The sequence below is a fragment of the Hyperolius riggenbachi genome, chromosome 4, assembly GCF_040937935.1.
Source record: "Hyperolius riggenbachi isolate aHypRig1 chromosome 4, aHypRig1.pri, whole genome shotgun sequence".
NCBI classification, from domain to species: domain Eukaryota; kingdom Metazoa; phylum Chordata; class Amphibia; order Anura; family Hyperoliidae; genus Hyperolius; species Hyperolius riggenbachi.
In genome coordinates this window covers 50,864,214-50,879,238 of record NC_090649.1, presented here as the reverse complement: position 1 = coordinate 50,879,238, position 15,025 = coordinate 50,864,214, and the positions used below count along the sequence as shown (strand labels likewise).

Sequence of the window (15,025 nt, the reverse complement as noted above, 5' to 3'; positions counted from 1 at the left end):
GTCCACCCAGCACGCGTACACACTGCACGGAGGCAGTGGATCTCTGCAGGGGCCATGCAGCAGCCATCAGAGCCCGCTCCAGAGACACAGCAAACACCTTCGGCTGTCACTGGGGAGACAGAACAGCAGCCGGTAAGGTGTTAGAGCTATATTAACTTGTTTTAAAGTTTATATGCATACTCAGTAGCTAAGGATCCCTGGTGGGTTGTTCCTTTCTATTTATTTTCAGAAGCCACAGAAGTATCCTGGCAAGACCAATAAGTGTACTAAATGTGGTGGCAGGCTACCTGAGGGGTCTTCTAAGACTTTGTGTCCAGAATGTTACAATAAATCAAAGTCTCATGCACCTAGGCCCGAGAGCACTACTGTTGCTTTATTAGATTTAATGAAATCTATGAAACAGGAGCTAGCAACTACCTTTTCAGCGTTTAGAGCAGCTCTACCTCCTTGTCCACTGCAGATGGTCCCCTTGCCGCATTCATCCTCCAGCCTTACCACCGGTGCCCATGGCTCAGCCGGCTCAGCCTGTAATAATTACTTCTCAGGCTCAGATTCCGCAGACGGGTACTTCTCCCATTGACCAGCCGGCACCTTCTCCGGTATTGCCGGGTATCCCCCAGGGGGAGTGGGGGGCTTCTCATGGGGGGGATGAATCCTCACCTTTATCCCCGGGGGATGTCTCTGAGGAATCTGATGAGGGTGAACTACCGGAGTCGGATGCTTCAGAGAATCAGGGGGAGGCGAGGGTACCAAGATACCTGTTCAACGCAGAGGATACTTCAGAACTGCTGAAAGCAGTTTATGATTCTGAGCAGATTGAAGAGCCTAGATCAGCTTCTACTCCTCAGGATGATATTTATAGAGGTTTAGAGGATCGGGGAGGCCGAGTGTTCCCTGTCCACAGGGCTATCAAGAGTGTTATTGCCGCCCAGTGGAAAGATCCGGAAGGGAGGCTGTTTGTCCCAAGATCGTTCAAACGCCGATTCCCTTTCAATATAGAGGAGCATGATGCATTGTTCAAATGCCCTAGATTGGACGCTCCTCTCTCTCAATGCTCTAAGGATACAGATCTGTCTTTTGAGGATATGGGGGCCTTAAAAGATCCTATGGATAGAAAGGCAGAAGCCCTTCTCAAGAGAGCATGGGATTCAACATCCTTTTCTTTTAAACCAGCCATTTCCTCAGTTTGTGTAGCCCGCAATCTTGATAAGTGGATTCGGGGGCTTCAGAGTCGTCTAGAGGAGGGTACTCCTTATGCAAGGATCTTAGAAAGCTTACCTGTAATAATTAAGTCCATTGCTTTCTTGGCAGATGCGGCTACTGAGTCTCTCAGGGCCGCTGCTAAGACGGCGGCACTGATCAATTCGGCTCGGCGAGCCGTTTGGCTAAACACATGGGAAGGAGATGTTACTTCCAAGCAGAAGCTTTGTGGGATGTCATTCCAGGGTAACCTTTTGTTTGGAAAGGATTTAGACTCGGTATTGGAGAGATCATCCAATAAATCCAGGAAGTTTCCTGAAAAGAAAAAGAAAGGGAAACAGCCCTTTCAGAATAAAAAGCCCTATTTCAGGCAGGAGCAGCAGGGTAGAGGGCAGAAACAGAATAAGAGGTGGTCCTACAATGCAGGCAGAGGTAGACCTTTCCTCTTCAATTGATCTCAGCCAGCCTCTGCTGCTGCGAAGCCCTCTAAATGACGGGCAGATTCCGGTGGGAGGAAGACTTCGCTACTTTGCGCCAGCTTGGCGAGAAGTGACGAAGAACGAATTTATCCTGAACTTAATCCAACAGGGATACAAGATAGAGTTCAGATCTCCTCCTCCCTCCCGGTTTACGGTCACATCATTCCCCAGAGATCAGATCAAGGCGGGGGCTTTAATGGACTCGGTTTCCTCGCTTCTTCAGAAGAAAGTTATTTGTCCGGTTCCAGTGTCGGAACAGGGAAGGGGCTTTTACTCAAGAGTGTTTCTGATTCAGAAGCACTCGGGAGGGTTTCGAATGATCTTGAATTTGAAACCTTTGAACCCTTACATTGTGGAGAAGAAGTTCAGGATGGAGAGCATTGCCTCCGTTCGCAACCTCATGTCTCCGGGGGCTTTTCTAGCATCGGTGGATCTGGAGGATGCTTGCCTCCACATTCCAATCCACCCTCTTTTTCAGAAGTATTTAAGGTTTGCAGTTCAGGCAGGGGAGTCGATATGCCATTTTCAATATCAGGCTCTGCCGTTCGGAATCTCGTCGGCCCCGAGAATCTTTACGAAGGTTGTGGCGGAGGTAATGTCTTTTCTGCATCTCCACAATGTAAGGGTTCTCCCCTACTTAGACGACTTTCTGTTTATGGCCGAGACTCGAGAAGCCTTGCAAGGTGTGCTAGGTTTTTCTCTTCAACTTTTGAACAGATTAGGATGGATCGTGAGCTCGGAGAAGTCTCACTTGATCCCGGTTCAGAGTCTGATTTTTTTTTTTAGGTCTCAGGTGGGACACGACGATCAGACGTGTCTTCCTGCCAGACCAGAAGATAGACAGATTAGTGTCAGAGGTGCAGGGGATCAGAGAGGATCCTCTGGTATCCCTGCGGAAGTTGGTATCATGCTTGGGGCTGATGTCTTCAGCCATTCCGGCGGTAGAGTGGGCACAGGCCTATTCTCGGAGTCTCCAGAATTGGGTATTGGCGACTTGGGACAGAGATCACCGTTCTCTGGATACGAGAGTATTAGTACCGGAGGAAGTGGTGGTAGCCCTTCACTGGTGGTGTCAGCGATCCAACCTGAATCAGGGCCGCAAGTGGGTTCAGGAAATTCCGTTAAAATTATACACGGACGCCAGTGCCTGGGGCTGGGGGGCCCACTGCCTGGGCCACGGGACCAGCAGATCTCTCGGAGATCTTCGAATTACAGGGAGCTCAGGGCGATTCTGCTGGCCTTACAGGCCCTTCTCCGGATAATCTCAAACTCAGAGGTACTGGTATTCTCGGACAATTTCGTCTGTTTGTTATGTCAGGAAGCAGGGGGGCACGAGGGTACCAGACCTCCAGCATCTGACATCTCTCATCATGGCATGGTCAGAGGCCAATCTGGAATCCCTGTCAGCAGTCCACATTCGGGGAGTTCACAACAGACGAGCAGACTCTCTAAGCAGACAGCTAGTAGAGGAGTCGGAGTGGGAACTCAATCCAGAAACTTTTCTGGAGATTACAAAACGCTGGGAGGTTCCAGTTCTCGATTTGTTCGCAAATCCAGAGAACACAAAGGTGGAGGATTTTTGTACCCTGGATCCTTCTGCTTCAATGAGCAGATTGGACGCCCTGTCGATTCCTTGGCCAGAGGGGTTGCTCTACGCATTCCCTCCATTCAAGTTAATACCGAGGGTCCTCAGGAAAATTCAAACAGAAGAAGCAGAAGTGATACTAATAGCCCCTTGGTGGCCAAGGAGGGCTTGGTTCCTGCTACTGCAGTCCCTAGTGTTTCAGGGACCTTGGCATCTTCAGAACAGAGCGGATCTGCTAGTACAGGGCGGCAATCTCCATCCGAATCCAGAATTTTTGAATCTAACTGCATGGATCCTGAGGAGCAGATGTTGACAGTGCAGGGGTTTTCTAAGGAGGTGGTTAAGACATTATTAGCCTGTAGAAAGCCAGCCACTAGGAAAAAATATAATAAAGTTTGGTACACCTTCTCAGCCTGGAAAAAGAAGAATGTATCCAGGTCAGACAACATTTCTTCTGTTCTAGAATTTTTACAGCAGGGAGTAAAGTTAGGCTTGACCGTCAGTACGCTTAGGGCTCAGGTGTCGGCTCTTTCTGGTTTTTTGTCTAAACGGCTATCTGCCGACGTTTATGTTAAAAATTTTCTGAGGTCAGTTGAACGGTCACAGCCAGTTCCCCATAAGCTTGTTCCCCCTTGGGACCTGTCGTTGGTATTGGATTTCCTAACATCAGACAAATTTGAACCTTTGGATTCGGTCCCTTTGAAGTTTCTTACACTCAAAGTTGTTTTTTTAGTGGCCATTACCTCAGCTCGCAGGATAGGGGATATACAGGCTTTATCAATAAAGGACCCTTACATGATAATTCATGCTGATAAGATTGTTTTCAGACTAGATCCCTCTTATTTACCCAAGGTATCCACATCCTTTCATAGAACCCAGGATATTGTACTGCCTTCCTTTTTTGACTATTCCACAGAATGATAAGGAAAGGAGGTTGAGCACTCTGGACGTCAGGAGAGCGGTTCTGACTTATTTAGAAAGAACCAGAGAGTGGAGAGTTTCCACTAATCTTTTTATAGCTTTTGGGGGTACTAAGAGGGGGTCTCATGTATCCAAAATGACAGTGTCTAGGTGGATTAGACAGCTAATATACCTTGCCTATTCAGAGGCGCAGTTACAGGTGCCTGACCACATTACAGCACACTCTACCAGATCCCTTTCAGCATCTTGGGCGGAGAGGTCGGGAGCTTCTCTAGAGCAGATATGTCGAGCCGCGACATGGTCCAGCCACTCGACCTTCATCAAGCATTATAGAGTGGAGCTCCTTTCTAGTCAGGACCAAGCTTTTGGACGCAAGGTTCTTCAGGCCGTTATCCCACCCTAAGGTAAATTTCTCGCTAGATCTCAGGAGGGCCGTCCTGGAGGACGTAGGGAGGAAGTGCCGGCTGCTTACCTGGTAGCAGTGTTCCGGCGAGTCCTCCAGGACGGCCGTCTAGGTTCCCGGCCCTATTATATATATATTATTTAAGTATGATAGTGGTTCGTGGATTCTTTTCTCTTCTTTAAACTAGAGGAGGTTGTGAGGGGGTGGAATTTATACTAATTGCTTTTGATTCTTGTCAGGTGTTTCCGATTTGGGAGGGGAGACTTACACAGTCTCAGGAGGGCCGTCCTGGAGGACTCGCCGGAACACTGCTACCAGGTAAGCAGCCGGCACTATCCTACTTGTCTTTGATCCAAAGTAATACTCTTTTTGTGAATATTAGAATCCTACCTACCGTGAACAGTTTAAAGGGCGTCTGAACTGAGTTTGGAGGAATTTGGTGGCTGCCATTTTTATTTCCTTACTAGTTGCCTGGCTGTCCTGCTGATCTTTTTGGCTGCATCACACACCTGAAACAAGCATGCATCTAATCTTGTCAGACTTCAGTCAGAAACATCTGACCTGCATGCTGCTTGTTCAGGGGCTATGGGTAAAAGTATTAGAGGAGGCATGTTGAACTCCAGTCCTTTAGGCTAATTTCACACCAGGACGTTGCGTTAGAGGGGGCGTTAAGGTCGCATAACGTCCCCCTAACGGAACGCCTGGTGGTGCTAGATCTGGACGTCAGAGTGAGCCGCGTTGTGCAGCTCACTCTGGCGTCAGTGATGCCGTGATGCGCACTCTTGTGCGCATGCGGCATCACGTGGTCCCGCCGGCCAATCGCCGCACAGAGCGGCTGCTCCAGGAAGTAAACACTGCACGTCATAACGTGCAGTGCATATTAATTAGCCATGTGCCTGGCCGCTCTCCGCTCCTCCCCAACATTACTGAGCATGTGCAAGCAGTCTAACGCGGCTCAGCCGCGTCCAAAGTACTGCATGCAGTACGTTGTCTTGTGACGCAGCGTTACAATGTAACGCAACGTCCGCACTGTGAACAGCCCCATTGATTTTTCATTACTGTGCGGTGGGCTGCGTTACAGGCTGCTCTAACGTGCGCCTGTAACGTCCCACTGTGAAACCAGCCTTAAGGCTGAGGTTCTCGTACACTTTTGGCACAGCTTTAAAAAAAAAAAAAAGTTTTTAGGGTGTGATGACTGCAATAACTGTTGCCGGTCGAGATCAATACTTTATCCGTGGAGCGACAGTTTAGGGACAAATGCCATAGAGGGGGGAGGGTGCAGGGCACAATGGAGTGGAGAGGTCAGAAGGATAGCGATGGTCTCATCCAAGACAATCCGGAACTCTGGATCCCGGCAGAGGCAGCCACCTTGGCCATAACCGTCTAGCGTGTGTGCAAGGCTTACACAAAAACGTAGCTGCCACCATATGGATGCTACTTTTTGGAGACTTTTTCCTTTTGGTATAAAATGTGGACTATAATTCTTTATCCTGAAGCACTTGCTTGGTGGTGTCAAACACATAATTGCCTTAGCATCCATATATTGGGTTTGTGGAAATTTTTTAAATGACTTCACATTTTTATCTTCTCAGATCTACCAGAAGATTCCAATGACAGATCCATCCTCAGGGCGGACACACAGGATCGCAGACAGCATCAGGAAGCTGAGTCTTCAAAATGGTCCCCTGGTGTCTCGGCACAACTTCTCCCCCATATACTTGTCTTGTGCCATGCTCCTAGCAGCTCTGAGCTGGCAGTACCTAAGCACAGTGCAGGCCTCCGAAGAGGTCCACACAGGCCAGTGATCCAGGACTGACCATAAACTGTCCTTCATCTCAGCTCACTTTTCCATTGATAGTAATCTGTGCTTCTTCACCAAGAGGATTATGGGACTGCAGTTTCCCATGGATGCCAGCTTAGCTGGGATCGTAGCACTCAAAGCACATTTGTTATGCCTCGCTTGGTTGAAAAGTAGCATCTCATCTCCATGATGTTTGACCACAAGTTAGACATTTGCACAGGATGATTACTAGGATTTGCAGTTTTGCCAGATTACTTGGACCTGAACTGTGACCTCGAATAGATTGTGAGAGACGGAGCGCTTTGGACTGGTAACTTGTCAACCATCTGAACTTGTCCCAAGGGTCGATAGTCTGAGGTGTAACTAGGGAGGTGGACTTCCATTCACATTTTGCAACATTTCTGATCGGGGCTGATGTAGTTCTTCAATGTGGGGATTCAAGAGATAACAGTTCTGAAGTGGTCTTTCAGCTTGTTCCAAAGGGCTTATCCAAGCTTAGGTTGAACCGGACAGAAGCCATCCCTACTCTGAAATTGCTAGAGCAGTTTGTCATGTTTGTTTTTCTCTCTAATTGGTGCAGAATGTCAGGCCGAAAAGTTGCCTCATCTGCACCCTCCGCTCATTGCTGAGAACGGACACTTACAAAAAAAAGTTTGATAGGAAAGGTGCTGTTTGGAACAAATGAGAGAACTTGCATTGTGGTTAAGGATAACTGTCCTGAGGGAAATAGGCAAGATGCCATTGATTTCCTCTACTATGACAGGTCGACTTACTGAAATGTTTAGCATTGGATGTGAATGTCCGCTACCAGCATGGAGTTCAGGCAGGACATTTAGACAGCCTGGTTGGGAGTTTTTAGTCTGACAAAGAGATGAACCTTTTGGTAAGGCAATCCTATTAACTAAGAAGGAAATCAAGTAAAACTTCTGTTTGGTGATTCAAATGACTGCAAATGCCCAATGCTGACTAGTTTTGTATTTTAAATTACTAGTAACCACACACAACCGAGCTGAACTATCAACTGATCGTGTGGATTTTTATTGGGGTTGGGCAAAACCTTTTTTTTGAGGGCTGGTGCACACCAGAAGAGCTTTTCTGAGTGCTTTATTTTAAAAGCTCCTGCTAATGTTCTCCTATCCTGTTTAAACTGGAGCAATGTGATTTTGTAAAAAATCTCTGGCGTTTAAAAAGTAAACTCTTGTAGTTTGCACCAGTCCTGACCTGCAAATCCACACGGATTCCAAAAAGAAATTAAGCCAGTGAAAGTCACTACCAATCACCTTGCTGTCAGCAGCAAATGGCTTTTGATTGGCTAATTTTCGTTCCCACACTGGATTGGTGTAGGTTTGCAGGCTGGGACAATTTTCAGCATATCAGATTCTCCAGAATTTGTGCAATTATATTTTTATTTTTACAGAACTAAAAAAGGTAAGGTACTTTCTGAAATTTCAGGTACATAAATACATGGGGCTTGATTCACAAAGTGGTGCAAACGGTTTAGCACGGGTGAAGTGCCGTTCGCGGACTTTCGCGCGCACAATTTGCCGTGATTTGCGGGCATTATGGCAAATCGTGCGCACAAAAGTCCACGATCGCGCGAATCGCGGCACTTTGCACATGTAAAAGTCCGCGAACGGCACTTCACGTGCTAACTGTTTAGCACACTCGTGCTAAACAGTTTGCACCGCTTTGTGAATCAAGCCCATGGGGAGACCCCACCTTTCTGACTTTGTGGGAGGAGCTGGATATAGCTGTAGGACGGTCTTGACTTTGTTCTTGCAGCTAAGCCTAACTACAGTACTTCTTCTGGTACAAATTCCTCTGTCTGTCAGTTATTGCAGGAAACCTCTTATTGGACTAACAAACTGTATGCAGTAAAACATTTATCAAAAGTGCTACATTTATAGTAGATACCATAAGGTATTATGGGTGCCTTTTATGGTTATTTTCTGTCCTAACTCTGCAGGTTTTCAAAGTTATTATACATAAGACTTCTTGAGTTCTCTTTGAGTGGGCACTTGCCATGCCTGGTCATTTCATAGACTGGTCAAGCTCTCACAACCAGGTAACCTGACTCTTACTACTGTTCGATATGGTTAACTGCTTCCAGGTTTCCTTTATCAAGGCAACATATGCTCTAGGGAACCATCTACAGAAAACAAATACTGCATGCAAGGTAGCACGAGTATGCTGCCATAAGCATGCCATCTTGCCACACTTGTATGCAGTATGATTATCTGTTAGACAATGGGCTTTTAGACTAACAATCTGGTGAATTACGATATAATAGTCTTTTTGTACACAGTTGGTCTTTTTCTCCCCCTTCCTTTTTTAATGGTGTTGTTTTTTTCCCCTTTTACATAGGCACGTATCTGGGGTAGTGGGGATAGATTAGTGTTGATAATGTGTTTTGACATATGATGTTCTTGGTTTTTGTTTCTGTAGATGGTTGCCTAGAGCAGCGCTCCAAGGCCCACCAACAGTACATGTTTTGCAGGAAACCACAAAAATGCACAGGTGAGATAATTAGTGTCTCAGCAGAGCCGATTACCTACCTGTGTGGATTTCCACAAAACATGTACTGTTGGTGGGTCTTGAGAACAGGGTTGGGGAGCACTGGCCTAGGGCATACGTTGCCTTGATAAAGGGACTGTACATGGTTCCAAAATGTCTCTTTAGATGGGATAATAAAGAATTTCATAGGATGTGCCAGCTTCTGCATACATATGATTTATAGGGGTGTCATGCCCTTTTTTCTTTTTTTTCCTGCCTCAGCACTCCAAAGATATCTAAAGGTTTGATTCTATAGTGAGTGCGAGGCTACACTTTTTTTTTTTTTTTTTTTTTTCTTCCTTCCCCCTCATTTGTAGGAAGCTAGACCTGTCTTAAAAGTACTGAGACCTTGTTGACTACAATGGAATAAGGCTTCTACAGATATCCTAAGAAATGTTACAAACACAGTGACTGTGATAATACCAGGTCATGGTGTCTTCATTATTGTTGAATTGCTACTCTTGCCTTAGCATGCTTATCACAGTGGACTTGTAGTTCCGTAGCAGCTGAAGAAGATGTAAGTTATTTTCAACCGTATGGCAAAATTACAGACCAAAGTTGGAGAAATTGCAGGTATGATAAAGTGACTATTTTTAAAAAGGCTGTGAGGTTAACGGTCTCCTGTAATCCCAGCTGGATGGAAGCCCCCTCTAGTCAAATACAATTATTTAAATAAACTGTTCTTTTGGACCTTCCTATGTTCCCATGTAAGGTGCTCAGTAGAGCCCTCAGAAAATATGGAGCCTTCCTCCTGAAGATGGCATTTGCTCTCCTAAAGACCGACCATTAGATTTTTGGCCAGGTGACTTTAGAATTGTTCCAAGTTGTAAACTGGGGTGGTTCAGTACTTCATCAGCCAAAGTTTATGAAAAAAGAGCCCGAAAGGCATACTCCACTGAAAGCAAAATGTTTTAGTATGGAGTAGATCCATTGAGCTGTATCTCCTATTGGCAGTTCATATCACTTGGTCACGTAATATCTATTCCAATCAGGATTGAACTCTACCCAACTCTTTAGCAATAAACTTGATGGTGTCTCCACAACCAGATGGATTTATGGAAGAGACCAGCAGAAAGTCCAAGGGAATTCCTCATATTGTTGCCAAATTGAGCTTTGACTAGAAATAACATTTTATAGTTGTTTTTTGGTTGGTTTGTTTGTTGTTGTTTTTTAATCAAAATTTAGCAACAGACCCTTTTAAAGGAAACCTGAGACAATGGGGATAGAAGAATTTATACTTGCCTGTGGTTTCCCGGCCATGCGTGTGCCCCCATTGTGCTTCCCTGTCACTGCGAACGTTCTTTGACTGTGCAATACTACCTGCGCAGGCGTAGAACGCTCCGGCAATGGGAGTGCAATGAGGGGTTGGGCATCACCAGGACACACTTGCGCAGCCTGGCCGATGCAAGTGAAGCCTTTCTAACAAGAAGCATTGCAGATGAACAGAGTCCCCTGGGAGGACAGCGAGGATGTCCATGGAGTTCATGGAGCTGGAGGAAGCACCAGGTAAGTATAAATTCTTCTATTCCGATTGTCTCAGGTACACTTTAAACATCATCTGAAATCACACTTTGAGTCAGAGTATAAAAATTGATTACTTGATTAACATCTGTAATGACAAAAGAAGGGCTTGGTAATCTTTTTACCTTTGGTTGCTTCTTGGAGGAGTCTGGCTTTGTAGATCTACAGAAACATTTCCAGGATTTGGCAGAATATCTTTCGGAGGTCCCACAACGGTCTTTTCTTTTGTTTCTCAACAGTACGGTCATCACCACCAAAGATATAACAAGGAAGTATTTTAGAGTTTATGCACATTTTATCCAGTTTAACGAAGACCCAACCTGCATAAAATTAGCATTGACTGAAAATCATTTGCATTTCATTGAATATTATTACTAGGCAGATTCATATGTTAAACTCCCCTTTTTTAAAGGTTAACTGTACCCATGTAAAATAAAAACCTAACAAGGGAAGGCTCTAGGTTATAGAGCCTTCTAAGTCCTCTGTCAATCTCCTTGTTCCCCTGCAAGGCCCCTGCTTATAATATCCCGTTAGCTGTGTCTTTGGGTTTCCTCTGAAGACTTCAAAATTACCCTGGTGTCTAAGTACTCAACTCCAAACTGCGCACGTCTGATTCTGCACTGGCTTCTTCAAAATTAAAGTTGGACCACTGCAATGAAGACCAAAAGAGGACCTGGGACATTCATGTGGATGATCCAATTTTTTTTTTTCTCTCATTTTCGATGCTCCATGTGTAAACTAGCTTTTGGTAATTAACTGGGCATAGTTTAGGGACAGCTCTACCTAAATGACCATCAAAATCTTCTCTCTGAGAATTGGGTGACATCTGTTAAAAATAAAATGGGAGTTCTCGGTGCAAACCGAATAGAAGCCTTGAACTGAAGCTGCCCCCTCCACTTTTTTTTAAATAGCCAGTTAGGTAGAGGTGGTAATTCTGATTCTGATTCTAATTTGTCCAGTGTTCAGGCTTACTAGCAGACCGGGATTTACTATAGGATTACAGTAACCCGGATAGTGGTGGGGAAAGGTTCTGATTTAGGTACTTGCCCCAGGAGTGGGAAGCATCTGGGTCCTCCAGAGGCTTCCCCGGTAGCTTTTCACAGTGTCGTTCCAGAGCCGAGACCTCTGCAAGCCTGTCAACAAGAGCTGGACTACGGAGCTCACCTGCACAGTGCAGTCGCAGACAGCTCACTTACTGGTGCGGGCCAAAAAGACTTGGCTTTTTCCTCTGAGTCTGAGCAGTGGTTCCATGCTACTGAACAGGCGCGAGCCATCTGTGCCTACACAGTGTGGGCGAGCTCACTGGAACTTTGGCAGTCCCAGGAAGGAGGAATGTCAGGGGGACCTCTTCATTTCTACTAAGTTTTCTTGACTACTGGATCACTTAAAGCACAGCTTTCATTTTTGTTCTAGATTAAAAAAAAAAACTAGTCAGGTTTTTGAAATGTCTTCTGTAACCTAATCCTAATTTCCCTTGTTGCCCATATACTGGGTTGGGGCAGGAGACTATATGTGGACACTGGCAGGATGTTTTTACCGTTTTGTATCTGAGTTAAAAAGAATCTGTGACCAAGAATTGAACTTCATCCTAATCATTAGCTGATACTCCCTTTCCCATGAGAAATATTTTCCTTTTCACAAACTGATCATTAGTGGGCTCTGTATGGCTGATATTGTGGCGAAACTCCTCCCACAGGAAACTGTGAGGACCTTGGTCCTGGCAGTTTCCTGTCTGTGAACCTCCTTGCATTGTGGGAAATAGCTGTTTACAGCTGTTTCCAATTGCCTTGAAAATCTTCTGAAAGGTCAGGGGTCGTCTTATACGCCGGGTGTCATTGATGCCGGGTGATACGCCCTATCCTGTTACTGACTCTCAGATCTCGCTGCTGAGGACTGTAGTGAAGCGGCGCAGGCACACATGTGCGAGATCTGAGAGGCAGAGAAGGAGGTAAATAGGATACAAGGGTGGGCCTGAAGGGTGAAAGAGGTGTGTTTTATGGGCCCAGCGCAATCTATTCTTCCATACCGTTCTGATAAACAGGTAGACAAGGAGAGCTAAACAATCCACTTAGGGACAGGTAGAGTTTACCAATCCAACCAGTCAATCACCTATATATTGGGTACCACATATAGTACAGCACCAATATCTGTTCATACATAGCACTATGATTTTTTTTTTTTTTTTTATTTGGTGTGAGAGGGGTAGTCTTATACAGCGAGTATATCCCAAACTCTGTATTTTAACTGGAAAAGTTGGGGGGTTGTCTTATACGCTGGAATATACGATAATTATTATAAAAATTAAGCACTTTTTTTTTTTTTACATTATTTTCACTGTAGTTTCTCTTTTAAGAAGAAGTCAGCAGTTGGTTCAACCAACCTGACATTTTTTTTTTTCACTAAAATATTGGGTCTGGTCAGCATGACACTTTTTCACAAAGACTATTCTGAACAGATCGTATGTACGGTCTTTTGTTTTAATAAATACGCCCAGTTGAGTCTCCGGTGAAGAGAGATTGATGGGAAAGGTCCCCGTCACTGCGTCACAATTTCTGGTAGTGGAGCAGTGACTCCGTTGCAACCTATCGCACACGAGTATTGCTGCAACGCTACCAGTACCTGCGTGTTAGTCTTTTCTACTCTGGAGTTTAGGGAATGATCTGTATTGTGACATTGTTATACAATGTATTTTAATTTTTATTGAATAAAACGTAAGTTAAATTGATTCATTTTTTTTCCCGGTCTTTGCTTGTCTTACTGTGTTTTTGTTTGTTTTTTTAGGGGGGGGGGGGGGTTATTTTTGTTATTGTGTTGACATTAAAGGACTTCATGATAAGAAAATTTGCTTACCTGGGGCTTCCAGCCCCTAGAAATCTTCTGGGTCCCTCGCCGCAGCTCTGGTGCTCTCTGGTGTCCCGCTGGCTGCCCCTAAGGTTTGCTGACCCATCGGTGCGTCGGCGTATGCATGTGTGAACGCACCTACGTCACCATGCACATTCCCCAGACTTCTAGAGCCTGGAAGAAGCCCCAGGTAAGTAAAGGTACATTAACATTTTCACCCTGGGAGTCCTTTAAAAAAAGTGAACCAGAGACGAAGCACCCTCATGTATTTTACTATATATATCAGTGGGAACATCAGAGAAAACACCTGCCCACTTTCATCCTTTACTGCTTAGCCTGCTTGTTAGCAGCCTTGATAAAATCCCCGACTTAGCATTCAGTCTGGCTTTGCACAGGAATCATTATAGCGAAGTCATTATAGCAGAGCCAGAAGGGGGCAGGCTTGGGCTTGAAAAGACATCAGAGAAGACAGACTCGGCTATAATGATTCCGGAGCAAAGCCAGACTGAATACTCAGTCTGGAATTTATCAGGGCTGGTAACAAGCAGGCTGAGCAATGAAGGATGAAACCGAGAGCAGGGTAGGTGTTTTCTCTAATGTTCCCACTGATATATATGCTAACATACATGTGGGTGCTTCGTCTTTGGTTCACTTCACAGAGAACCAGAGACGAAGCACCCTCATGTATTTTACTACATTTCTCAGTGGGAACATGACAGTAAACATTTACTCTGCTTTTAGTTTCATTTTTCTCTGCTCAATCTGCCTTTTATCAGCTGTGATAAGAATCCCTGACTGAGCATTCAGTCTAGGTTAGACCTGTAATCATTATAGCTGAGTCAGTCTTCTGTGAAGTCTTTTCAAGCCCAAGCCTGCCCCCTCCTAGCTCAGCTTTCCTGCTTTGCATACTCATAGCTCTGATGCCATGGGAGGGGCTGTTCTGCTGAGAAAGAAGTTCGGAGTCTGAAACAACAGACAAGTGTGGCTGCTGTGTGATCTATGCAGTCATTTTTATTTCTATGAGACACTTTCTACAGGTAGCCACACAGCATACCAGAATAATAAAGTTGAAAGCACACAGATGTGCTTGTCTAGAGTGTAGACAGTACATCCAGAACAACTCATAACTCGGGAGCAAAAAGGATATGGGCTGGTGGCCATATTGAATGTTACCTGGAGCAATAATGGATAAAAAAAACACTCAAAGGTACACCGGAACAGCGAAATTATCAGGTAGAGCATTTATTCTTTACAAGCTATCGACTGATATGTTTATTTTGTGTGAAACGTTCATCTCTGGTTCCCTTTAAGCATTATCTCCACCTTTTTGTTTATTTATTTTGGCTTATAACCTCTTTGGCGGTAAAACGTTTTTCCTTCACTTTTCTGTAACAATCTTCATCACTTGCACAAAGTGAAGAACTGTCCAGTAGTTGCACAGCTAGGCAGAACCCTGAAGTTTTAAAGTAAACTTTTGGGTGTGCTCACTTATGGTAAGGCTGCAGCCATGTTCTACCCATTACTCACCTATACTATAAATTTGCCTCTGAAATGTAACCGTAATAGGCTCGCAGTTTGGTGTGTTCGGGGCATGGCCACACTGCTCCCTACCTAGACTTACTTGTATTCTGAGGCCATGAATTTCTGGGAAGACTCCCACCCTTATAACCACCCTTCTTCATTAGAGATGGTCTGTAAGATGCTAATCATTTCTGGTTTTC

The 15,025-nt window shown here is 45.1% G+C and overlaps 1 protein-coding gene across 2 annotated transcripts in view; it reads left to right on the top strand.

The window, feature by feature from the left end:
• The window catches only part of FDFT1 (farnesyl-diphosphate farnesyltransferase 1), a 48,330-nt gene extending 35,142 nt beyond the window's left edge, over nt 1-13,188 (top strand). For both annotated transcript variants that reach the window (XM_068280035.1, XM_068280034.1), the window contains one exon: nt 6,181-13,188. In XM_068280035.1, coding sequence (XP_068136136.1) covers nt 6,181-6,393 — 213 coding nt within the window. In that variant the 3' untranslated portion in view covers nt 6,394-13,188. The remainder of the gene's footprint in view (nt 1-6,180) is intronic.
• Nucleotides 13,189-15,025: the final 1,837 nt, after the last annotated feature.